General features: G+C 44.4%; 1 protein-coding gene across 7 annotated transcripts in view; it reads right to left on the reverse strand.

Moving 5' to 3' along the window:
- Positions 1-25,417, reverse strand: part of Dgcr8 (DGCR8 microprocessor complex subunit) — a 30,382-nt gene that overhangs the window by 2,114 nt on the left and 2,851 nt on the right. Inside the window, exons 2-14 of one of the 7 annotated variants that reach the window (XM_040751178.1) lie at positions 24,347-24,457; positions 22,570-23,569; positions 21,969-22,128; positions 19,334-19,476; positions 18,923-19,205; positions 17,609-17,806; positions 17,301-17,402; positions 16,370-16,468; positions 12,634-12,716; positions 3,652-3,752; positions 3,217-3,323; positions 2,005-2,132; positions 657-770 (exon numbers count right to left, since the gene is read on the reverse strand). In XM_040751178.1, coding sequence (XP_040607112.1) covers positions 657-770; positions 2,005-2,132; positions 3,217-3,323; positions 3,652-3,752; positions 12,634-12,716; positions 16,370-16,468; positions 17,301-17,402; positions 17,609-17,806; positions 18,923-19,205; positions 19,334-19,476; positions 21,969-22,128; positions 22,570-23,289 — 2,238 coding nt within the window. In that variant the 5' untranslated portion in view covers positions 23,290-23,569; positions 24,347-24,457. Of the gene's footprint in view, positions 1-656; positions 771-2,004; positions 2,133-3,216; positions 3,324-3,651; positions 3,753-12,633; positions 12,717-16,369; positions 16,469-17,300; positions 17,403-17,608; positions 17,807-18,922; positions 19,206-19,333; positions 19,477-21,968; positions 22,129-22,569; positions 24,978-25,417 lie in introns of those variants that run through there. The other 6 variants (XM_021231483.2, XM_021231482.2, XM_021231484.2 and 3 more) reach the window with 6 other exon arrangements.

Raw genomic sequence — 25,417 nt, forward strand, 5'->3', positions numbered from 1 at the left:
AAGCTTACTCCAACACACAAGGCTCACTCCCATCTCAGAGCAGTAGAAGGACAAGTAGCAATAGACACTTGGTCCTCAGAGTTTGTATTCATACCTGGACCAGTTTCAGCAGAGCTGGAATGGTTCCCAACTCACAAGGCCTAAGGGTATGAGTGGCTATATTTCCTAAGGCCAGGAAACAATGTCAGTAACAGAGCCCACTTGGGATAGGGCAGCTATGGCAGTTTTAGGAAGCTCCACCAAGACTAACAAGTTCTACCCAGGATTAACCATTCTATGATCTTTGAGTTACCCAGTAAAAAGCCAGTATACAATCCTTGCCCTAATACATACCCAACTTCAAATTGGAACCTTTAGCCACTAAAAGGCTAGCCTGTTTGCTCTCTAACTTGGTGTTTTAGGAAAGTGTCATGCATGCTAGAACTTAAAGAAAAGTCAACTTCATCTGGAAGGAGGAATTAAGCACCTTCAGAATCAGGGATCAGAAAGGGGCTCCTAAGGTCTAGCTACAAGGAAGGAGCTGACCCAGCAATCCTGATAACTCAGTAACTGTGGTATGGGCAGAAACAGTACAGGGGATTGCAGCAGTAGATGGTGAGTTTAGGGGGTAGGGAGACAGGAGGCCTGGAGAAGAAGTGGGAAAGGGAGATAATTACCCGCTCTGCAGCCAGCCTCTTCATCTCCTCTTGCAGCTTGCTCAGGATGTGAAGGTTGGGCCTGTTCTTCTTGGCATATTGCTGTAGCTCTATCACACTCTTGTCAGAGGTCTCCTAGGGACCCAAAGCCTGCTCTCAGAACTGCCAAGCAGCAGTATGCTCATGACCACCCAAAACAAGAGCGTAAGGGCCAGGTGGAGCACAGAAGTGCACACCAGTAGCCCACCTGTGATGAGGCCTTGGCTGCTGACAGATACAGGGTATAAGCACAGCCCTGGGCCCCCTGGCATCCCCCAGAAACTCTGTCCCTTCGTCCATGATCACACCTGTGTTTACTGGCTGAGTATGAAAGTTAAGCACTCACTGTGCTAGGAACCCTCAGACAGTGGCAAGGGCATGGCTGAAGCCAACTGAGACATAACACAGCCGAACAGCCTGCCCAGCTGTCCTCTTTGGTCTCTTATTGTCTTGGAGGCCATGGCCAAGGATGCTGTGTCTTGGCATGTCAGGGTTCCTATGTCAGACAAGAGACATTCACCCTGCAGGTGAAGGCAGCAATGTTCTCTCTGTCTGAGTCCAGGTCTATGTACAGCAAATACTGCACCTACATTTCAACTCACAGAAGGTGTTTCTATTCAAGCTGGGGATGCAGCTCAGTGGTACAGCCTTGTTTAGCTTGCGCAAAGCCCTAGATACAATCGCCAGCAGTAGGAAGAGACAGTAATCAGGAAAAGAAGAAGGAGCCTTATGTTTATATTCTCCGTGTGGCTCCTGGACTCCTGCTTTGCCAGCTCAGAGCAAGGAGAGAACCTGAAGGGGAGTGCTGCACTGCTCCATACTACTGGCTCAAGGGTCCACAGCAGTCTTCAGGGTCACCACCTATACTCCTCCCCACACCCATTAGGTTTGAAGATTGATTTACATTTTGAGAGCTGGGTAAAAGCCACAGAAACAAAACAGGCAATACTCATATTCCGTAAGCCACTGGAATCTTCAACTGAACGAGGATACACTGGTCTTGGGAACCGCCAAAGGACAGTTCCCAAGCCTTCACACAATTCAGCACCAGGTGGTGGTCATTGCCTACATCTACTGTCTCATGTGTGGCAGTCTTAGAGCTCTAAGCATGTTTCCTAACGGCTCATACTTAATGCTTGGCAGAATCAAGAGGAAGATGTGGCTTGGGTGCCCCCATGCCCAGTCTGCACAATCACTAGCACTATAAAGGAGAGATAGTCATAATCAAAAGCAGTGCTAAACCCGACCTTGACAGCAAACCCCTACATATGGCTCAAAGCAAGAAACTGGGAAGCACAGCCACTGCCGGACAACCTGACAGTCTGGTTACCTGCTTCACCATTTTGCTGCTCTCGCGGCCATACATGCGCAGTAAGGATCCCCAGTTCTTGACATGTGGATGCAGCAGCTGAAGGATTTTCTGAGAGGCTAATTGTTTCCCAACTCGTTTATTCTTACCTATGAAAGGAGAAATCAAAGATAGAGAGGAGTCACAAATATCCAGACAGAAGAACCTTTCCCTGGTACCTAGGAAGCCATGCAGGGGATTCCAAAGGAGGGTAAACAGTACAGTGTTTCGCCACTGTTTTGGACACCATGACTCACAGTCCTGAGACCTGGACCCAGGTACCACCCCGCGAGCAGCTTTCAGGAGATCCAGACAAGGACAAATGGGAAAGCTATTAGCCAAGACAATAAAGCCTCCTTCTCTCCACTGGCCCACTCCACCCCACTTTCCTACAACACACAGACCACCAGCAATAAGCCTTCCTAAAATTTGCGGCTCCTATGGTGTACATGCCTGGGTAGAGCCTCCATATGAAGGATGCCCTGAGCCAGGAAAGCTCTCCGTGCTGAAAGATAATTGGACTGCTCACTCGCTCAAGTCTTCTTTCTCAACAGCCTACCTCTTTGTAGGGTGCAGCAATAGTCACAGGTAACTGGGAATATCCAGGTCTAATAAATGTTCTATAATTTCCCAAGGCCCTCTATGTATCATCCCCTATAATGTATATATAAAACTAATTTTTCCTTACAGTGGTTATCCAGTTTTACTTTGTTTTGTTTTCTACTTTGTAGGAGCAAGGTGCCATTATGTTGTTTAAGCTAGTACTAAACTGACATCCTCACATGACTGATTCTCCTGCCCAGTCTCCTTCCTAAGAAGCTGAGCCACTGGCTTTAACTAAGTAGCTATGTCAGATGTAAACGCAGAGTAAGAATCCACATGTGCAAATGGATAGACAGCCATCAGCCTGCTCCTCAGGAAGCTAGCCCCCTCATCCTACGGGAGACTGGCTGGTTAGAGGTAATAGAAGCAAAAGTGGAACAGGAGAAAGAATGCAGACAGGGCGACCACAAATCTAGCTTCAGATGAAGGTGTGGTATCCCCCACACAAAGTTGGAGCTTGGGATGACTGTCAGAGCAGTAGTAGAGGACTAGGCCACACACCCTCGTGTCAGAAACTACTGGCCATACTCCAGCAGTCCTCTGAAAACATGTCAGTCTATGAGGGAAGCAGGGGAGGAGACAGGTCCTTACACCACCCGCGCACTGTGTGCTTCCCGCATGCCATGACATATTCACTCTTCTGGTTTTTCCCAGGAACCACTTCAAACTTGATGGATGTGTCACCCATTCCATGGTTTCTTTTAGGAGAAAACAAAGATGACAAGGAGATATCAATGGATGATGCTTGTACATGGTGACTTCTGGGGAGGGCTACTATATAACAAAATTCATTAATGACTCTCCAAAGAAAACCTGAACCCTCCCTAGATGTTTGCTGACTAATGGAGATTCTCCACACATTCATTTCAGTTGTCCAGGGCTCATCCATCATTCAGAGCCAAAGGGCTCCTGTATATCCAGGAAATAGATAATGACTCTACCTTGGGACAAAAGCCAATGAAATTCTGAGATGCCCTAGAGGAACTCCCATGACCCAATTATTGAAGAAGGCACTGCCTACCCTACCTTTTAAGGCACTCATGGAGGATCTGATACGGAGACAACAGCCCGGCCTTGCTGGTCAGTTCGTAGACACGTGAATCCTCAATACTGATGTGGTTAAAATACTAAAACAAAAAGCACATGCCTATGAATCCTGAGCAGGCCCATCACCTCTTAAGAGCCGTGCAACACTGTGTGCTTCCCTCACATGCTCAACATCCTTTCCTGTCACCTTACTAGAGCATGCTATATCCCCAGACAGTCCTGTTAGCTGGTGGAACTGTTTGGAAAGGATAAGGAGGTGTGTCACTGGGGGTGGGCTTTAAGGTTTCAAAAACCCATACATATTATTCCTAGTTAGAGTCATCCTAAAAAAAAAAAGCTCATACCATTCCTAGTTAGATTCACCCCTGAACCCTGACTCCTGCTTATAGATGAGATGTGAACTCTCAGCTACTGCTTGCTGCCATGCTTCTCATCATTAGCAAACCCTCTGAAACTGTAAGCCCCAACAAACTCTTCTATAAATTGCCTTGATCATAGTGTTTTGTCAGAGCAACAGAAAAGTCACTAAGGCTGGGCACTGGTGGTGCACACCTTTAATCCCAGCACTCAAGATCTTGGCAGAGGCAGCAGGATCTCAGTGAGTTCAAGTCAACCTGGTCTACAGAGTGAGTTACAGAACAGCCAAGGCTACACAGAGAAACCCTGTATCAAAAGACCAAACAAACAAACAAAAGAAAAAGTAAGACCTAAGACACACGGGGAGAGAAATTTTGCAGACTAAGGAAGGTTAGGGGTAGGAGGAGCAGCTATGAAGCCATGAAATGCAGGAGACAAAGGACAAAGGATCAGAAATTAGTAGCTAACAGAACCTCCCCTGCCTTCATCTCTAATTGACCTGATACTCAGTGAACAGAAGATGCCAGACAGCTCAGCTCACGTTATAGCACAGAACATCTCTGTGACAGACTGCAGAAACAGAGCACAGTCATACACTGATAAATCTACCTGTTGATGGTAGACACAAGGGTAGTCCCATAGGATAATCACCTAGCAACATTAAAGTCACCCTAGTTTGTGTAGGTACCCTCTACAGTATTTAAATAAGTAAATCATCCAAGCAACAAACTGGTTATAATAGTGTCCTATTCTGGCAGTAGTGGCACACACCTTTGATCCCAGCAATCAGGAGGAAGAGGCAGACAGAGTTCTGTGAGTTTGAGGCCAGCCTGGCCTACAGAGCAAGTTCCAGGACAGGCTCCAAAACTATACAGAGAAAAACCCTGTTTTCAAACAAAAACCAACATCACCACCCACAACAAAAAAACATAAAAATAGTGTGTCTTCTCACAATTCTAGAGTAGAATTCTACTCTAGAATTGTGAGAAAAAAGTAAAAACTCAGGGTAGTCAGCATACTCCCTCCCTCTGCAGAGACTACCTGGGAAGACCCAGCTTCTGGTGGCCCACCTCCTTTGGCTTATGGCAGCACTAAGACAATCTTTACTCAGTCTGTTTTTCCCCCTCTGGAAAACCAGTCACAACTATTCAACCATAAGTCAGTAAATTGTACCTGTAGCAACCTAGTCTCAAAGTAAGGCCACATTCTGAAGTAAGTAATAGAGACTAGCCCTTCAGTGGATCCCTTAAGCAAAGATTAATTTCTCGGTTGACAAGCAAATAGGAACAGAGTTTGAAAACAAGCATGAAACAATAGAGTTCACCAGCCAGAGAATCTCTACGGGAAGCAGAAAGTCTCTCACCAGCCTACTAGGCAGTCAGCCATCTACAGAGGCCCAGAGCCCTTGCATCACATGAAAAAACCTAAGTCAAGTCCTCTCTAGAATAACATATGAATGGCTCTCCTCTGTGTTTGCAGTGCTCCGGTGACAAATGTGGAGGAAATTAGTACATGGAGAATCCAGCCAAGACTGGTAAGCATGAATTCTAACTATCATGGTTTGGCTATTGTCTTCAAACAGGTTATCAAAAGATGCCTCTGCCCTCAAATGTAGGGAAGTCAATCACCCTTACCAGGAGTTAAGGCCCTGGAATTAACTACAAGGACCAGTAAGGCAGCCAACTGACTAGCAACATCAGCCTGTATGATCCTGCTCTACTCAGCAGGACATCAGAGCACAGCAGGCAGACAGACAGCCTATTTTTAAACCCAAAATCCTCCCTGGAAAAACCTGACCAGCACACCCACTGAAGAACACATACTCAGAAACACAAAGATGTCTGTGTCTGGTATAAAACTCTGATCATAAAGCCCACAGAGCAAGCATCACTGGGTAGTGTCTCTGCAGCGTAATCAAATGGCAAAGTGACCTACAGATAATCACTAATATTCCTGGGAGACTCAAGTGCTCACTGTTCATAGATGAAAAAGTACAAACTACTCCTAGACAGCCCATGAAAATCTACAATGTAGATACTGAGAAACAGCATCGTAAAAATCAGACTCCTGAAATAGCTTCAGCAACATTTACTCAAGACAGCAAAACGTGTGTTTATAAATCAATCATCCCACTAAGAAAACTTCAGGTCCAGATGACTCAACTGGTAATGAATGACTACACCACATTTAAGGAGAAAATACCAATTCTACACAAACTCAAGAATGATACTTCACAGCTTAGTTTATGATGCTACCAGTACCATACTAAAACACCAACCCCAATAAAACAAAACCTATACAAGAACAACTCTCAAAAACACAAATGAGAAATTTTTTTAAAGTATCAGCTTGTATGTATGATGCTGTGTGCCTATATGCCCAGCATTCAGGAAGTTAATAAGATAGGAAAATCCATGCCAGACTGGGCTATGTACCAAGACCCTGAAACAAAACAAATAACACACTGAGCTTGGTGGGACACTCTTTAATTCTAGCATTCAGAGGCTGGTAGACTTCTGTGAGTTGGAGGTCAGCCTGGCCTACATATCAAGTTCCAAGCCAGCTAGTATAACAAAGTGAGTTTCTCTCTCAAAAAAAAAAAAAAAAGCAAAAGCAAAGGGCAGACAAGATAGCTTAATGGATAAAACACTTGCTAAACAAGCCTGATGATCTGAATTTAATCCCTAGAACCCACATAAAGGTAGACTTCCACGTGTGTTGTGGCACATGTGTTCCACAAACACAAAATAAAATAAGTAACATACACACACGTAGAGAGCTGTGAAGTGCCGCACCCTTAAGATGGCGCTGGCTTCCACCTTCTGCTAGCCCGACAGCAGGTGCTCTCTGTGATAAACAACACCTGTATTTGGTTAAGGCTGGATATCAGCCTTGCTTCTGCGTACGTGGACCTATCTGCATGTTCCACATGGCATACTGGGATTGGCCGTCCAAGGGTTTTTAAGCTGTGGGTTGGCGCTCCCCGGCAGAAGAAGATTGTTCAAGGTTCCTGAATAAACTGCTTAAAGAAGAGTCTGGGCGTTGTGTCTTCCTTGCTGGTCGAGGCGGGCGCGACACACACACACCGGTGTATAAATGGGAACCAGCAGTACAGAGAAAGGAATATAAACCATGCTAAGACTCTACTTCAGGAATGCATGCTCTAAAAAAAATATAATTAATTATTCAAACAAATTAGATAAACATCATACCATAAATAAGATCATAGACATGGTACAAAAAAGGGCATCTGACAGAAACCTAATAGCTTTTCAAGTTAAAAATGCTCAACAGGGCTGGGTAGTGGTGGCACATGCCTTTAATTCCAGGGAGACAAAGGCAGGCAGATCTCTGAGTTTAAGGCCACCTTGCTCTACAAAGGGAGTTCCAGGACAGTCAGGACTACACAGAGAAACCCAGACTCAAAAAACGAAAAGAAAAAATGCAACAAAGGCAGAGGAGACCTTTCTCAACCCAAGAAAGGATTATCTATGAGAACCCCACAGACAATATCACACTGAATGTTTCCCAAAGACGAGAACAAATATCTACTATCAACATTTCTATTCAACAATAGCCAAGGGCTATTATGTTAAAACATCCAGACTGGCAAAATAAGAGACTATAGGCACCGGGAGATGGTGGTGCAAGCCTTTAATCCCAGCACTCAGGAGGCAGAGGCAGGTGGATCTCTGTGAGCTCCAAGTCAGCCTGGTCTACAAAGCGAGTTCCAGGACAGCCAACACTGTTACACAGAGAAACTCTGTCTTGAAAAAAAAAAAAAAGACAAAAAATATATTAATTATTAAATAAAAGATTGCAAAAAAGTGTGTTGGTTTTTATTTGAAATAAGCCCAGTTTTAAGGAAGGACTAAAATGCTGGGGGAAAGAAATTTCCCAAGCTGTTTATAAATCATTTTTAAGAGCTGGCCTTATATTAAGAGTATAAATAAGCCAGCACAGGTGTTTCAGTGACAAAGATCCACTGCAGATAACTAACTGCAAGGTTAAAGATGAATCAGTAACAGGATTTTAAAGTGGCCCAAAGGAAGGGCCAGCACGATGGCTCAGCAATGAAGGTGCTTATCACACAAACCTAGTCATCTGAACAGGATCCCCTGGAACCAAAGTAAAATTAGGAGGGAATGTACTCCATGAAATGTCCTCTGGGTTCCACCATGTGCAACCACACACAACATGAGCATAAGCCCCTATACGAATGCACACACAAAACCGTATACACACAAACCAGTAAATTAAAAGAACTAAGAAGTAAACTGATAGCAACAGATACTATTAGTCATTCACTATCCTATCTTTGATACACTGACAGTGAGTTCCAAAACAACCAAAACAGCTACTCAGTGAGACCTTTACTCCAAAAAAAGGTAGAAGCAGTTGATGAGACGCCAGACATCAACTTCTGCCCCATAGACACCAGAAGACAACCCTACACAGAATAAAGGTCCATGCCACCAAATTCCTTTGTCTTGGTATGCCTTGTCTTCACTTGTTCTCATTCTCTGTCCTTTATCCATCTCCCTCCTACTGGTAGCTGATGAGATCGCTAGCTTGTCTACCCATTCTTTCCTCTGTAATGCCAATAAATTGTCCTTGAGTTCCTGTCTGAGACTGTTCTTAATATTCTTTTTCAAAACCTTTTTAATTGTCTGTATGGATGTTTTGACTGTATGTATGTCTGTGTACCATGTATGTACAGCAACTATGGAAACTAGAAAAGAGCATCCATCAGATCTGGAACTGGGGATTGGGGGAGGGGAGGAGCAAAGAACTGAATCCAGGTCCTCTGTAAAAGGAACAAGTATTCAAGCATTTCTCTAGCTTCTTATTTTTAATTTTATCATTTTTAAATTATATTTGGATGTACATGTGCGATGTGAGTCAATGTGCCCAGTAATGTCACTCCAGTACTGAATCCCCTGAAACTGGAGTTATCAGTGGTTATGACCCATTCAATGTGGATGCTGGAAACCAAACTTGGGTTTGTGGTTTGTTTCTTTGGGCATAGAAACAATTTCTTTAATCCCAGCACCTGGGAAGCAGAGGAAGGCGGATCTTTGAGAGTTTGAGATCAGCCTGACCTACTAGAGAGTTCCAGACCAGCCGGGCTACACAGTATGACACTGTCTCAAAAAAGACAGATATACACACAGGGGCTGAGGTGGGGGGAACCTGGAGATAAGAGTTCTTGTCTGGCATGTCTAAGTCTCTTGATACCATTCCTAACACAAGAAGGGCAGAGTGGGGATTATGAATTGTTCACTAGAGATGTTTCCTAGTAGATTCAAGTAGACAGAAAACTATCAGCAAACATTAAGATAGGTCTATAAAGATCATACAGTCTGGGCAACAAAAATAAGAGTTTCAGAAACCTTTAGGACAAATTAAAATTATCAATAAGTATATCAAACTGTATATACCCCAGTCTTCAGTGTTTTGTCTTGTTACTTGAAACAGATTTTAATGCCTGGCCCAGAGGGGGTTTAACTTTATGATACTTCTACCTAATCCAAAACAGTTTCTTATCAGAAAACAGAAAGGCTAAAAGGCATGAGCTGACATATTCCCTACTAGGAGGTTAATCAAGAGTCCTTCATCTAGGGCTCGGCAGACATCAAAGAAACAATACACTTGACAGTCCAGAACCAACTCTTATGTGTTATCCTCTGACTTCCATGCACATACACAAATAAATTTAAGGAAAATATTAGAGAAAAATCCTGTAGTCGAGCACTTCCTAGCTTGCTCACTGCTATCAAGGGGAATCATCTCAGGAGAGGTCTTGTATATCATTAAGCTGGGGAGAGAAGACCCTACATTTTCATATCTCCAAATTCCAAAAGCCCACTCCTCTCCACTAGCTAAGCAAGTGACTACCACAAGAATGTGTTGGGGAGGGCACTGGAGAGGCTGAAGGAGAAATGATATAGTAATATTTTAAATACAGGGAAAAAAAACAAATGAGTGTGAGCCTAGGAAACTGGAAGTTACTTAGGTTGAGACAGATATACTTAGGAGGTATGTGTCAACCGTGGCAAGTAGATAAGGAAGCTACAAACCAAATGGCTAGTAAGAGAGCTAGCTGTGTGTGAAGACAAGTGCATGACAGAACTGAGGCCATGACAGATAAAGATGAACCCATTAGCCAGTCAGTATGAACTGCTTTGGCCTGACTACTTTGTATACTCTAAGAGTGGAGAAAATCAACTGCTGCCCAGCCTAGGAGGTGGGGAGACACCTCAGTTGGCAAAGCGCTTCCCGAATAAGCATGAAGACCTGGGTTCAATACGCAGAACCAATGTTTAAAAAATTCCAAGCATGGTGGTGAACTAGGCAGGAAAAGAAAGACATATTCCTAGAACCTGCCAGACACTAATCTACTGGGTATTCCAAGCCAGCAAAACAGTCTCAAAAAATGTGAGTGGCACCTGAGGTACAACATCTAAGGTTATTCTCTGTGTACATGTACACACACACACACACACACACACACACACACACACACACACACAGTGAGAGAGAGAGAGAGAGAGAGAGAGAGAGAGAGAGAGAGAGAGAGAGAGAGAGAGAGAGGGAGGGAGGGAGGGAGGGAGGGAGGGAGGGAGGGAGGGAGGGAGGGAGGGAGGGAGGGAGGGAGGGAGAGCACTGCCCACCACAAGCCCACCAGGCAGGCAGAGGGTCTTTGGTGCAGAGGGAACGAATGTCTTTCAGCTAGGTACAGAAGCAGTCTGAGGGAGGCTCCTGCACTTGCAGCATAGCCAGGACTTCTCACAACCAAAAGTGCAAGCTGAGAAAAGTCCTTCTTTGACTTGCTTTAGACTTCACTCACCTATAAAAACAAGCCGGGAGAAAGAAAAATGATCCACTCTGTTAGTGTTCAGGCATCTGTACTGGCCTGTTCTTGGGATACTGACAGGATACGCACTCAGCTGCAGCCACTAAGACACCACCTGTGCAATCACTATGTTCCCTTTAAAAGGGCCCTGCCCACCTCCCATCTCTTTCATGTCCCTCTCCCCCCACCTTCTCTCTCCTCCTCTGCCTGTCTCTCTCTGCTCCTCTGCTGCTACTGTCCCCAGGTTGGTCTCTCCTCCCACCTTTTCCCATTCACTTTCCCCCAATAAAAAACCCCTCCACCCAAGCTCTGTCGCATGGCGTGCCACTTTTTAAAGAACACAGCACATTCTCTTGTCCTGTTTGTTGGCTCCCTTCCCCCTTCTTTCCTTCTGGTTGTATTGCCTTTCTTGCTTTTCTATTTGCTCCTTTATGGTTTTTTTGTTTTGTTTTGTTTTTTGTTTTTGTTTTTTTTGATTTTTCGAGACAAGGTTTCTCTGTATTGCTTTGGAGGTTGTCCTGGAACTTATCTGCTCCTTTATGAAAGATCACTTCTTTTTCTCTTTCTTCTTCTTGGGGGAGGGGGTGGGGGTTGAGACATAGTCTCATGGGCTCAAGCTAACTTTGAATACCTACATACCTGAGATAATTCTAGTCCTCCTGCCTCTACTTCCCAAATATGAGGCCTTCAGGCATACAGTACTACACCACATGCTAGCCATGACTTTTCCTTATACTTTTACCCCATACATCTTTTCTCTTTTTCTTACCTCCCTCTAGTTAAATGTAGCATTTGCCACACACAAGCTTGAGGGCCCGAGTTTCAGTCCTGGAGTGCATATGGTAGGAGGAAAGAACCCACTTCCTGCAGTGGCCCTGCTACCTCCACACTTGACCCGAGCGTGCAGGCACCCACATACAAGCACAACCACACGGAAATAATAAAACAATAAAAATAAATGTAACAAAAATGGAGTAATTGTTTTTAATTACTATTGTCTGTTTTCTCTTAGTGCAAATGTGGAATATGACTTCAGAAGTCTAATAAGACCCCTGAAAAATCTTAAAATCCATTTAAATAAAAACATTTTTTTGGGGTTTTTTTTGGGGGGGCGGGAAACAGGGTCTCACTATGTAGTCACTGGCTGACTTGAAACTAATTGTGTAGACCAGACTGGCCTCAAACTCATAGAGATCTGCCTGCCTTTGCCTCCCATTGAGATAACCCATCCTGACAGACATGCAAGATACAATATAGAAACATAAGAACCCTGAAAAGCCAAGGCAAGTCCTGTAAATGTTCAGGACTCTACCATAACTAAGTCCAAAGATGGTATAAGGTTCCAAAGGTTAAAGAACTGCAAAGAATGGTTTTAAAATGACTGGTGATATCAAGAAAATTCAAACAGACGTGAAAAGAAATCAAGATAAAACTTCTTTGCTGTGAATAGCCATAGAACCAAATTATTTATCTTAAATAAAAGGTTTACACAGGACATGGTTTCATAGAGTTCCTAACATAAACAACAATGTCAATTTTATACTCTGCTAGGTTCATTTCCATCAAAGATCTGTATGTATGTATACTACACACTAAGACTTTTCCCTCTGCCTTCACAAAGACAAGCAAGTTCTTCTTAGAGGCTAATGACTACACCCTTGACATGGTGCACAACCCTGATTGAGGCAATGGGGTCAGTAGCTGTATGACAGGTGCAGCTCCCAGCAGAACAAGATCACCACACTCACCTCCAGTTCCTCACTGTCTTTGGGCTTCTCCTCGGAGGTCTGTTTAACAAAGTCAGGGATGAGAATTTCCAGTGTGGCTCGGGCTACAAAAAGAAAAAGTCTGAGGTGAGGGCTTAAACCCAAAGGAAGACCAGGCATGCTGCCCAGCTAGCAGTGAGCTACATGTTGGTTCTCATTATCGTAGCCAGAAGCAGCAACAATACTTTACAAGGTAGAATTGGGAGGGAACAAAGACCAAGTGCATCCTGAAAAAGGGACAGTAAGATGTTCTAAGTTTCTATACCAATTTTACCAAGGAAGGAACTCACATATATTTTACTCAAATTGTAGCATATTTAAAAAAAAAGGCTTGGCAAAACCCAGACTCAAGGAGGCCTGACAGCAGACTGCTACAGACATCCAGACCACAACACATGGAGAGCAGCTACCATGAACAGGTAGATGGACATACCTGAGGAACTCTGGAAGCATGTATAAGGCAGAATATGAGAGTGGCACCCACATGAACAGGCCACTGCCTGTTATAGTAATGGCTCAGTCTGGTCCAGCACAGCAATGTTGGTAAGACATCCCAGTGCAGATGTCTAGAGAGAATAACTGGAATAGGCAGAGGAACAAAGCCCAGCACAGAGACAGTGTAAGGAGTAGCTTAGGGAAAGCCTGAGGATGTTCCAGTCTTCAGTCAGGCCCTATATCTCAAAAGTTATCTGCTCAAAATCTCAGCAATTTGTTGAGATGAAATCTTTTTAGGCTGAATCTTTCTAAAATGAATAGCAGGAGCTAGAGCACTTTGTCTAGCATGTCAAGACCTGGCTCAGTCCCTAGCTCTGCATGAGTAAGTTAACAAAACAGAATCAGGAATTCCTGGAGACAGAGGAAGAATATTGCAAGCTAAGGGCAACTGAACAGAAGACGGGCAGTAACGTGATGAAGAAAGACTTCTTATGGTCCTCACAAAAAAAAAAAAGAAAGAAAGAAAGTAGCATAGAGGAACACTCTGATTCTTACAAGTAGAAAATCCTCCACCTGTCCCCCAAGACCCAGTAAGACTGAGAAAAATGGTATGCCTCCTGTTCTGTATAGAGAACACTTCTAGAAGACAACATGCCCATAGGATAAAGTTCAAGAATGGCCCTGTATGTGCCAGGGCCAGAAGTATACCTAACACTAACCTACAATGTATCCACTACTCACAAAAGCCCAAACAACCCCAATGCTAAGCAAAATGGCTTAGTGCAAAAATGCTGTCTATTCCTCCCTTAAGGCAGAAGGCAAAGATATGGTACAGTGGGTCTTTTAAAGGAAAACACCTGTTTTCTTGGGATGAACGTGGTGTACAACAACTATCTAATCCCCAATTTGGAATCTGAAGGACTCAGGAAATAAGCGTATATAAATATCAAAAACGGTGGAAATGGTGATAACAATCTGCCCTTTTTCTCTTAGCATGCCCACATTTTTCTGTTTAAAAACAAACTTGCATGCCAAGTGTGGTGGTGAATGCTTTAACCCAACACTCAGAGAAACCCTGTCTCAAAAACCAAAAATAAAAAATAACAAAACTGTACATTACTAAACATACCATGGCCCCATAGGCTCTAAGCATACCCAAATCTGCGTATGGCTAGAACATGAACAGAAAACACTGACTTTGCTGTCATTTATCAGAAAGAGGCCCTCTACTACAGTCTCACTTTAAAAAATAAAAATCTGAGCTGGGGGTGGGGTGCAGGTGGCTCACACCTTTAATCTCAGTGCTTGGGAGACAGGCAGGCAGATCTCTGTGAGTCCAAGGCCAGCCTAATGTACAGATCAAGTTGCAGGACAGTTAGGGCTACACAGAGAAACCCTGTACTGAAAAATAAAAACATACAAAGCAAACAAACATACAAACACAGACAAACAACCCACCTGTTCTTTGAGACATAACCTTGGCTATCCTGGAACTCACTCTATAAAACAGGCTAGTCTCAAACCCACAGAGATCTGCCTGCTTCTGCCTCCTGAATGCTGGGATTAAAGGTGTTGGCACATAGTTCACTAGAATCTTATTTTAATTATGTATATATGTATGTGCAGAAATCAGAGGCATTAGACCCCCCCTGGAGCTGGAGTTATGGGTATTTGTAAGCTGCCCCATGTGGGTTCTCGGAACTGTGGTGATTTGAATGAGAATGGCCCCAACAGTCTCCTGATTTTGAATGCTTTGGTCACTAGGAGGCAATGGCCTTGCTGAAGGATGTACCATAGAGGTGGTGGGGTTTGAGGCTTCAAAAGCCCACACTATTCCTAATTAGCTCTCTCTGCCTCATGCTTGTAAATCAGATATCAAGTCTCAGTTACTGCTCCAGGACCATGCCTGCCTGCTCCATGTTCCCTGTCACAATGGTCATGAACTCACCTTCTGAAACCATAAGCCCCAATTAAATGCTTTATTTTAAAGTTGCTTTGGTCATGGTGCTTTGTCAGTAGTAGAAAAGTAAGACAGGAACTAAACTTGGTTCCACTAAAATAACAGTATATGCTCTTAACTATTGAGCTACCTTTCTAACTCATCGTTTGCTTTTTACTTTCTTAGTTTAAATCATTCACAATAAGTACATAGTTATTATATTTTATCTTTGGTAGTGCAAGGGATTAGACCCACTCTACAACTAACTTACATTCTCAGTCCTTAGTTTTGAGACTGTCTTGCTCTACAGCCAAGGCTAGCCTGAAATTCACAATGGTCCAATGGTACTGTAGCAGCTTCCCAAGTACTAGAAATACTGTCAAGTATGTTTTAAAAATCAAAGAAGAGGGTGTCAGAGATAGCTCAGAAAGGGCTAAGGGTACTTGCTGATCTGGGTTTGGTTCTCAGCACCTACATCAGTTGACTCCCAACTTCCTTTAATTTCAATTCCAGAGAATCCAATGCCCTCTTGTGGCCTGAGGGCACCAACACATAAGTAGTTCACATGAAGATGCACAGACAGACACAGACACACAGACACACACACACACACACCACAAAAATAAATCCTTTTTTAAAAGCACATTTAAAAAAAAACAGACTACATGAATAAATGTCGTACCCATACCCCTTAAAAACCTACTCATTACCTAGCCCCTTGCTAATCAGAGTGACGTAAACCCAGCAGGCAGCATGTCTCTAGTATAGCAAAAGTGATATTTAACACTAATTACCAACTCCTGGACATGCCTGTGATCAATATCTAAATTAAGTTAGCCTTTAGGGCATACTTGCAGACCAATATCTAGACACAGTTAACTGAGGTGGGAAAACCCACCTTAAATGGAAGTGGCACCATGTCACAAGCTAGGTTCTGGGCTGAACAACAGAGAAAGAAGCCGAGTACTGGCATTCATCACTGTCAGCTCTTGGCTGCAGATGCCACGCTGGGAGCACGCTCAAGCTCCTACACCATGCCACTCCCACCATGACAAAATGTGCCCTTCAGGAGCCAAAACCCACACTCCCCCCCCCTTTTTTTTTTTGGTTTTTCGAGACAGGGTTTCTCTGTATTGTTTTGGAGGCTGTCCTGGAACTTGCTGTGTAGACCAGGCTGGCCTCGAACTCAAGAGATCCGCCTGCCTCTGCCTCCTGACTGCTGGGATTAAAGACGTGTGCCACCTTTTTTTTTTTTGGAACACTTCCTTTCTTAAGTTGCTTTTGTAAGGGTATCTTATCACAGCAACAAGAAAAGTAGCTGATATACCAAGCAAACCACATTACCAGCTTTATTCTTCGCAAGTTTTTTGCTGCTTGCAGTTCCAGATCCGTAAGTCACACCATCAATGGTCACCGAGGCACCAAAAGGCTCACTTGGATTCTCTTAAAATTAAAATTACTCGTTTTAAAACACACTTGTCAAGACAAGAAAAGCATGCACACACAAAATCTGTCATCCCTGGCAAGATACCCCTGAATAAAGCGTATCTGTGCTTGTTTGAGATGTGCAGACAAGGCTGGGAGACGTGGAGACAGGCAACAAGGGACACAGATGAGAAGACTGAAGAGTGTGGGTTACTACAGGAAATGATCCAAAGGGGAAACAGAAGCCGAAGGCAGAGCTGCCCAGTAGAGGGAGGGACAAGGTAGGGGTGAGGTCTCTAAAAGACAAACAGGACTGTCAAGAATGGCAAAGCACAGGACCATGGATATATAAGAAACAATCCCCCAATAATGAGTGATCCCAGGTCTCAGATTCCCAGGGCAATCACACTGGCATTCATGAACTATACAGAGGAAACCACAGAAGACAAAGCTATCAGGAAGTTTGGTAAGATCAAGGCTCCTTCATTATTGGGGGGGTGGGGGTGGGGGTGGGGGTGGTGGCCACAGGACAGGAAGACCAGGAAAGAATTCAATGCACAACAGAAAGGCCTTTACTACAGACTGTTCTTCACAAGTCAGGCCCTACTAAGGCAGAGCAGAGAAGAAAAATAGGGAAAGGGGGAAAATAGGACAAACTCAAAAGGAAAAACTAAGCCATCCCCTCTCAGACAAGGGTCACTGCTGTGAAAAATATGACACCTATCTGCACTATACTTCTCTTTGTGCTTCCCTTGCATGACTATTTAACCCACCAGGACCAACGTACTCACTCCCACCTCCAGCCACAAGCAAAATGATATGTAAGAGTCTTCAAAGAGTTTGAACTTACCACATTCAAAGAAATTATAAACAGGGCGGACCTTGAGGACACGCTGCATGTACTCGTGCAGGATGCAGACCTCAGACTTCCCATTGGGATTGATGACAAATTCTGTGACAAAAAGAACTATCTCAGGTAATAATTAGGAACCTGGCCCATCCACATTACTGAGCCACTCCTTAGGGACTTAACACTAAGAACATGGCAGCCTCTGCATTATAGCTTTGGGGTGAGTGCACTCATAAACATAGACTAAGCAAATTAAATGACAACGGTATGTTCTGTCTGCTGATGCTGACAGTGCAAGCATAGCTTACCTTTCTTTGTAGGTGCATCTTGCACAGATAAAGTGATGAGCTTCTGGTTGGCTGGCAGGATGGGCCTCTCTGACTCTGCCTGCTTCCGCTTCATCTCACGGTTAAACTGACGCCGCTCAGCCCAAGTTCTGAATTTTTTCACAGTTACTTGCTCAAAGTCAAAACGCTTCTCCAGGTAGGTACGAAATTCCTCCAGATCTGTCCAAGATATATACCAATGAACCACATGAGCAGATTTTCAACACAAGAATCATGTTTTCTCACCCCTGTGTATAATGACAACCCCCATTAAGCAAGTCCAGGACACATGATACCCATTTCCCTTTCACCACCTCTTTCAAAAGCAAGGAAAGAAAAAAAAAATTAGGTCCTTTCACACCTACTTCAAATTATTCTGGGAAGTACCTTATGGATAGACTCCTGGGCATACCATTACTTTATCTGGACTAAGAAAAACAATACAAAAATGATACGAGGGTGTTAAAATAAAAAAACAAAGCAAACACACACACACACACACACACCAGCAAGTACCTGACTGCCCACAGCAGGTGTCTACCATCTCTCTCTGACCATCTCTGGCCCTTCAAAGTCAGTAACAAACCATATCCAGGTGACTCTCTACCTCCTCAGGGATTCTATACTGATGCACCTCTTCCCAGACTATGTTACCCCTACCCAACAGCAGCTTCCTCTTCCAGGGAACCTCACAACTCAGCTGTGCAGCATACACAAACTTAACCCTGAAAGCTTCAAGTCCTCTTTGAAAGTGACTCTTAGCAGGTGGGTTCAAAAGCTCTGATACCACTAGGGATCTAAGGGACAGAAATAAGCTCTAGGCACAAGACAGAGTGAGAAACAACAAGCATATAAACAAAAACAAATGCAAAACTCGAGAGCACTGCCCAGTTCTTTATAAAGGCAAAAGGCAGAACCCTGCATCAAAAGAAAAAAAATGGGGATGAGGGAACTAGCCACAGAAGAATGGCAGTTCCTTGGTGCTGGATTTATGGCTGCGGGCTCATGCTATGTTCATCAGATAAATTTAATGTCACAGAAACACATTGTATTGAAAGAGCAAGACCTCAGAGAAAATCATATTGAAAGACTAGTTGGCATTGCCATAATCTTCTCTACTGAAGCTTTTGGCAGTCAGACCCTCGCAGAGCTCAGGCTGCTACACTCAGGTCTGCTCCAAACTGTATGTGCATATGTGCAAAGGTCCCCTCTCAGATACAACCAGGAATGCCCAGCATAAGGTAGGAGTGAAAACTCAGGTAGCAAGGAGGGAAGAAAGCTCTTCAGAACACTTACCAACTGATTCATCTTTGCACACCTCAACTTTAGCCTTCACTTGTCCCAGGGCTCCAGGGGCTGCCTCACCCCCCAATGGGTCCTTCTCATCCAGGGACCCAGAGTCTCCACCCATGGAGTCAGGCTCTTCCAAAGGGAAATCTAACTCTGCAGATCGACCCAGGGGCTTGACAGGTGACACCTCCCCACTGGGCGTGAGATCACAGTTTTGCTCCCGTTCCTCGTTGTCCTTCATTTTCTTATAATGCAGACAAGGGATACTGCTTAGAGGAGGATCGTGTTTCTGTAAACAGTAAAATTGAAACAGAGGTTATCAGGACAAACAACTGAGTCTATTTGACTACACTTCAACACATGCAGACAAGCATTGAGAATTGCCAAGCCTAAATACATGACAGATGACGCCCCTACCCGTATGCTTCCTGTTCCCAAGAAATAGGGTCTGGACCAGGTGACCACTCGAGACTCTCTATGCAGGTATACAGGGACTCCAGAGTTATGAAAAGTCATGATCCATCCGTCAGGCAATGGCTCTGTAGGTGGACGGCCACGACCTATATATATATATATAAACACAAGATTGTTACACAATGACTCTTGGACATGTTTTTGTACAGGGCTTGCCAAGTTTCTATCTGACTGATGGGCCCCAACTGCACCCCTAGGATAGTATGTTGGACAAGGTGAGAACTTCTACATGGAGAACCAATGTAGAAAAAGCCCCAAATAGTCCCCACCTTAGCTTTTCCCTCCACACTTCAACAACAGTGGATACTGGATTTCTCCTACCTTCTCAGCCATGGTAACAGGTACCTGAGGAGTGAGTAAACTTTGCTAATATCTGCAAATGTGTCAGCCACTGTTCCTGGTGACCAGGCACATGTTATTAAATAACACTACTGTTACTACTATATGCCAAGCCCTGGGTTTGACTCCACAGCAGCATCTTAAAAAATAAAACAAGCTGAAGAGATGGCTCAGCAGTTAAGAGTGCTGCTTTTGCAAAGGACCCAAGTTTGATGCTAGCACTCAACTCACATGGTAGGTCACATCTACAACCAACGGCTCCAAGGAATCTGATGCATTGGTCTCCACGGTGCACATACATACATACATACATACAGGCAAACACTCATATACTTAAGATTAATATAAATAAGTCCCTAAAATAAAGAAAACAACTAGGCATGGTAGAGTACGCCTCTAAACTTGGGAGGCAAAGGCAGGTGGATCTCTGGGAGTTAGAGACCACCCTTGAGACCAGCCTACATAGTGAATTCCGGGACAGCTATCCTTACACAGAAACCCTGTCTCAAAAAAAAAAAAAAAAAAAAAAAAAAAAAAAAGACATTCAAAATAAATAAAGAAAAACAAAAACACTGCTTCTAACCCTTTCTCTGCTTTACTGGCAGTTTTAAGAAAAGTACCATATTTGTTTTCAACTTGCCTCTCTTTAACGACAAAGCTAATGAAGACTTAACTAAAACAAATGTTCTTACAGGTATTAGGAACAATTGGATATCTAAAGAAAATACACATAAATGAATCCTGATTATGAGACAGGATTTAAAAAGGTGCAGTTGACTCTAAGGGCAGGAGCATCACTGGGCTAAGCTCTGACCCCAGTGATCAACACCAGCCACCATCAGAGTATGACCTGGAGGGAACCCTGCAAGTCAGAAGTGCACCCATGGGTACTCCTTCCAGAAACTTCACCAAAGGGGAGCTGCTGCACACAAACCTTGGACTAATTCAGGAAAAGCAACAAACAGGTTTATCCCAGCACTTAACTGTGATAGCAAGCTGTCAAAGTCCACTAAGCTGTCTAAAGAGCTGCAAACAGCATGCTCCTGACTCGACTCTTCCTAGGCAGGTAACAAGCCAGGGCTACTGATGCCCTGTGAGAAACTTAACAGACTCCTGGAACCACAGGAAGAGCCCAAAGCCAGGCTTCCAGGAACACCAAGGTGAAGAACACCTGGACTCATCCTTTCAGAAGCTGCAGCCCAAAGTCCATCTGGTCTAAAATTCTATCATGGTATCTGCACTGCTCAGCCACCACCACCATGTGCAGCAATATCTGTACCTAGCCTTGCAGACCCTCCTATCTCCACAGGAGCTCAAGAAGGGAAACCTCCCCACCTTCTCTCCAGGAGTCTCAAGTACTTATATGCCTGAGCCCAAGCGCCTTTGAAACCCCACTCCCAACTAATCCTGGCATCCTTACCAGAATAATAGGTCCACTAAGCCAAGTCTACACAGAAGCTCATATAACTTGCCCTACACTTACCTGTACTAGCAACAGAGCCTGATAACACAACCATAAGTGTCCCACCAACTACTCTCCCATTTCCACCAGATGCAGGTATAAGTGCCACTCTGCACATCTCCCAAACAATGCTACTTCTATTCACAGAGCTGCCACCCTGACCCACAGTGCAAGACCATGCTGTAGCCCAGAAGCCAACAATAGCCTAATTCTGGTGCTTTCCTGACTTACCTGCAACAGAACCAAAACTTAGATGGCAACTATAACCTCCCAACTCACCAAAAACCAACCTGACCTTGGTCTCCATGATCTGCAGGCTCCTGGTCTTATAGCCTAACATACACTGATATATCTCATTCAAGGATCCTTTGTAGCCTCTGTGGCTTCCACAGAATTTACCAAGATTGAATCTGGGTTGTGGGTCTGAGTGAGTACTTGTGTCCAATTTGTTTTCTTCTCACCTCCCATAAGTATTCTATACTTAAGCCTGTGTCTCAGCCGGGCGTTGGTGGCACACGCCTTTAAACCCAGCACTTTGGAGGCAGAGGCAGGCAGATCTCTGTGAGTTCGAGGCCAGCCTGGTCTACAGAGCAAGTTCCAGGACAGGCTCCAAACAATACAGAGAAACCCTGTCTCGAAAAACCAAAATAAATAAATAAATAATAAACCTGTGTCTCTACCTAGACTGATGTCTGACACCAGAGAACTCCCAAAATATTCTAGAAAGAAAATTTTCTGGGGACTTGAAGCATCAGGATTTGTGATCAGCTCACTCACTCTTGAGCACTGTTTTAATCTTGGTCATCATTGGCTGCACACTTGTCTCTCCATCAGATGGATGATCACTGTCAACGCCATATTTTTCCTCCATCCGCCTCTTCTTGGGAGCACAAAGACCTTCTTCTAGCAAAGCATCCACATCATTGTCAAAGTCATCCTGCAAAACAAGGTGTTCAGATACTACAGGCCTCCGTGCTTCCGTGCCAAGGACAAGTTTTGCATGTGTGAGGGAATACACAAAGAGACCCTCAACAGCGATTGGGTATGCCCTGATGGCATTTGATCATCTGAAAAACAAACAGGATGAAATGACAAGTGAAACCAACACGCCTGGTCCAGGAGCACACCCAGCCAATGAGGCTTTGCAGCAGCACCTGCTAACTCAGGTTGGAAAGAGATCCGGCTGAATGTTAGCCAAACTTTCCACTAAGAAACTTTAGAAATAGTAAACTCCTTACATCCTTCTCTTCTCCACATTAGTGTTATTTGCCCTCACACCCGGTTTTGCTTTGATTTCCCTGCTTTCAAAAGACAAAGCCACTTCCAAACCTCTTTGGGTTTTACTCAGAGCCCTCCAGAGAACAGGTCACCAACATACCTCATAGGAGAAATTCAAGGCCTCTTCATCCATTCTGTCTCTTTGAACGATTGCTTTAGCCGTGAACCCGCCTGTTCCTTCTTCATCTAGCTCCAAATTGTCAGTAAAATCTTCTAACTCATCGAGCACTGCGTACTCCACTCTCTTTTCCTGATCCAGCTCATTTTCCTCATCCTTCTTATCTGCACTCTCACCCCCTAGGCCTACCCCATTACCAATACTCCCGCCAAAGGGACAAGCATGCACGTCCCCACTGACAGGACTAAGGAGCAGGCTACATTCAGCCCGAGTGCTGCGTTCTACTCCTGTGTACAGCACCTTCCTGTCTTTACTCCTACAGCTCTCAGTAAAGCTCACACTAATCTTTACATCCTTAAGCAACTTAAGGTCAGGGGAGAACTTCCGGACTGCAGGTGCGTGCCGGGCAGTGCGCGGGCTGTGGCCACTACAGTTCGGGTCTATGAGGAGGCGGCCCTTAGAGAAGGATCCTTTGGAGAGAAGAGAAGCTCCGTAGAAGTTGAATGGGTCCTCGGCAGGAGGTTCGGACTGTCCATCACCACCAGAGCCAACGTCCATTACCTCTGCATCACTGGACGTTTGCAGGGGAGGTGGTGGAGACTGTTCATGGGGCAGCACTTGGAAGGGGCAAGCTCGGTTCTCCATCATCGCTTCTCCTGCGGGCTCACGCGGGAGAGGAGAGGGACTCTCATATGTCTCCATATTATGAGCAGTTAAAACTATTTTAAAACACCAGAGTTTTAAACCACCTTACATAAATCTATATTGCTAACATGCACAAGTCCGTCGAGACCCGGTGGCGTCCTGCCCGCGATGCACACACTGGAGGCTTAGTCAAGCTGGCCACATTGCTCTTTTCATTAATGTAGACAGCTTTTAGAACCACTGCCTCAATTATTGGAAATCACAATGCACTCAGCTTAAAAGATTGGCGTCTAAGTGAGTCTATCTTCATGCCAAAGCGGCACCTTTCTTCTTCCACCTGCAAAGAAATTTAAAAATATCATCACAAAATGACAGAAACCTTCCACTTCTCTGGTACCAAGTTAAAAGTCAAATGTTATCTATGCTATAGTAAAGGGCTAAGACAACTGCTTTAAGAAAGCCTTTTAGACATCAGGGGAAAAAATCTCATTAGTTTTCTTCAGAATCTAAATTTTAAGCCCTAAATTAAATATTTTATCAACTATTTACTTTAATCCCTATTTCAGAGGCACAAAAATAGTCTTAGAGCTCAAAAAGGATTAAGACTAAAAATAAAAAGCTAAACTTTCCCACAGCACACCCATTAATTCAGCTTAGTGGATAAGCAAGCATGCAGCAGGAGTCACCATTTCAGGAACACACAGAGTGCATGGCCTCCTTCAGGCTATCAATCCACTCACCTTCAAGGGCTGGGTCAGAGGGTGAGCGAGACCCTCAGCTCAACTCTGTGGCACTAGGGACCTCAGAGATATGGCCAGGCACTCTGCTACCCATGGACCCCCTCTCCTGGGCCCACAACGTGGCACGTGGACAGGACAGTGATGCAGCGTGCTGAGATCACCAGGAGTGGCAGCATAGATCCATTCCCATAGAGAGAGGGTGTCTGTTGGGAAGGGAGCCTGCTAATATTGGGGGTAGGCAGGGCAATACAGGAAAAAGCTAGAGTCAAGGCAGAAAGGGTCCAGGGTGCCACCAGGAGCCTAGCTCTAGGCTGAGGATAGTGAGCTACCAAGAGGGAAGCAACTCTCCTTATAGAGAAGACTCACAGCTATACCAGGTATAGGTGATTGCACCAGGTGTTGGGACAGTTCTCCAAAACAAAGATGTAGAAGCAGCTCTGGAGACAGTAAGAAAGTGTCACAGGAATTGTCTATGCTTGCAGACCCTATAGGGTGGAAAGGAGAAAAAAGGAGGTGAAGAAAAAGGTTTCTCTGCAGACACACTCTGGTACCCAGGCAGAAGCCTAGAGAAAAGAATAGAGGGATGTTGCAGGCAGCCCTGTCTCACAAGTACTCAGGCCACACAACTCTGGAGCCCTGAAGAGGTCTGGTGGAGACGACCACATGAACTGGGAGTAAGCACCAAAACCACAAGAGGGAAGGATATAATCCTAGGAAGCTCTGCTACAGAGGATGCGTGAAAAGAGGGATGACACAACAGAGATAGTAGATCAGAGGCTAGTCACAAAACCAGAGGTCTACAGAAAGAAAGGCTATCGGCAGAAACACATGCGCACACACATGCACACTCCCACATGCACAGAAACATGCACATGCCATGCACACTGGTACAGGTGCAGATATACACACATGACCATGCCCATGGGTGACAGCTTGGTTGCACCTACACAATTTTTTTTAAGATTTCTTTATTTTATATATATGGTGCTCTCTCTGCATGTACACCTTTATGCCAGAAGAGGGCATCAGATCCCACCATACATGGTTCTGAGTGGCTGCTGGGAATGGAACTCAGGACCTCTGGAAGAGAAGCCAGTACTCTTAACCTCTGAGCCATCTCTCCAGCCCCGACAACTCACATTCTTAAGACTCCAGAGAGGACAAGAGACAGAAGACATCATCTATATAAGCAGCTTACAGTAAAGGAATTAAGTGTGGTGGTTATGCCTTGCTGAAGGTACAACCTAAAAGTCAGAGGCTTGTCTAGGTTAAATTAACTCATTTAAATATTCACTTACAGTCTACTCCGAGAGGTGCTATCACTAACAAGAGACAAGGACCCTGTGGCCTGGACATAGCTGGCAGGTCAAGCTATACTATCACTTTATTTCCTAGAACCTATAATAGCCTAGCAGTTTTCAACTCAATGGGAATTTAACAAACTA

Source organism: Mesocricetus auratus, unplaced genomic scaffold (assembly GCF_017639785.1).
Source record: "Mesocricetus auratus isolate SY011 unplaced genomic scaffold, BCM_Maur_2.0 Super-Scaffold_100008, whole genome shotgun sequence".
In the NCBI taxonomy this organism is placed as follows: Eukaryota; Metazoa; Chordata; class Mammalia; order Rodentia; family Cricetidae; genus Mesocricetus; species Mesocricetus auratus.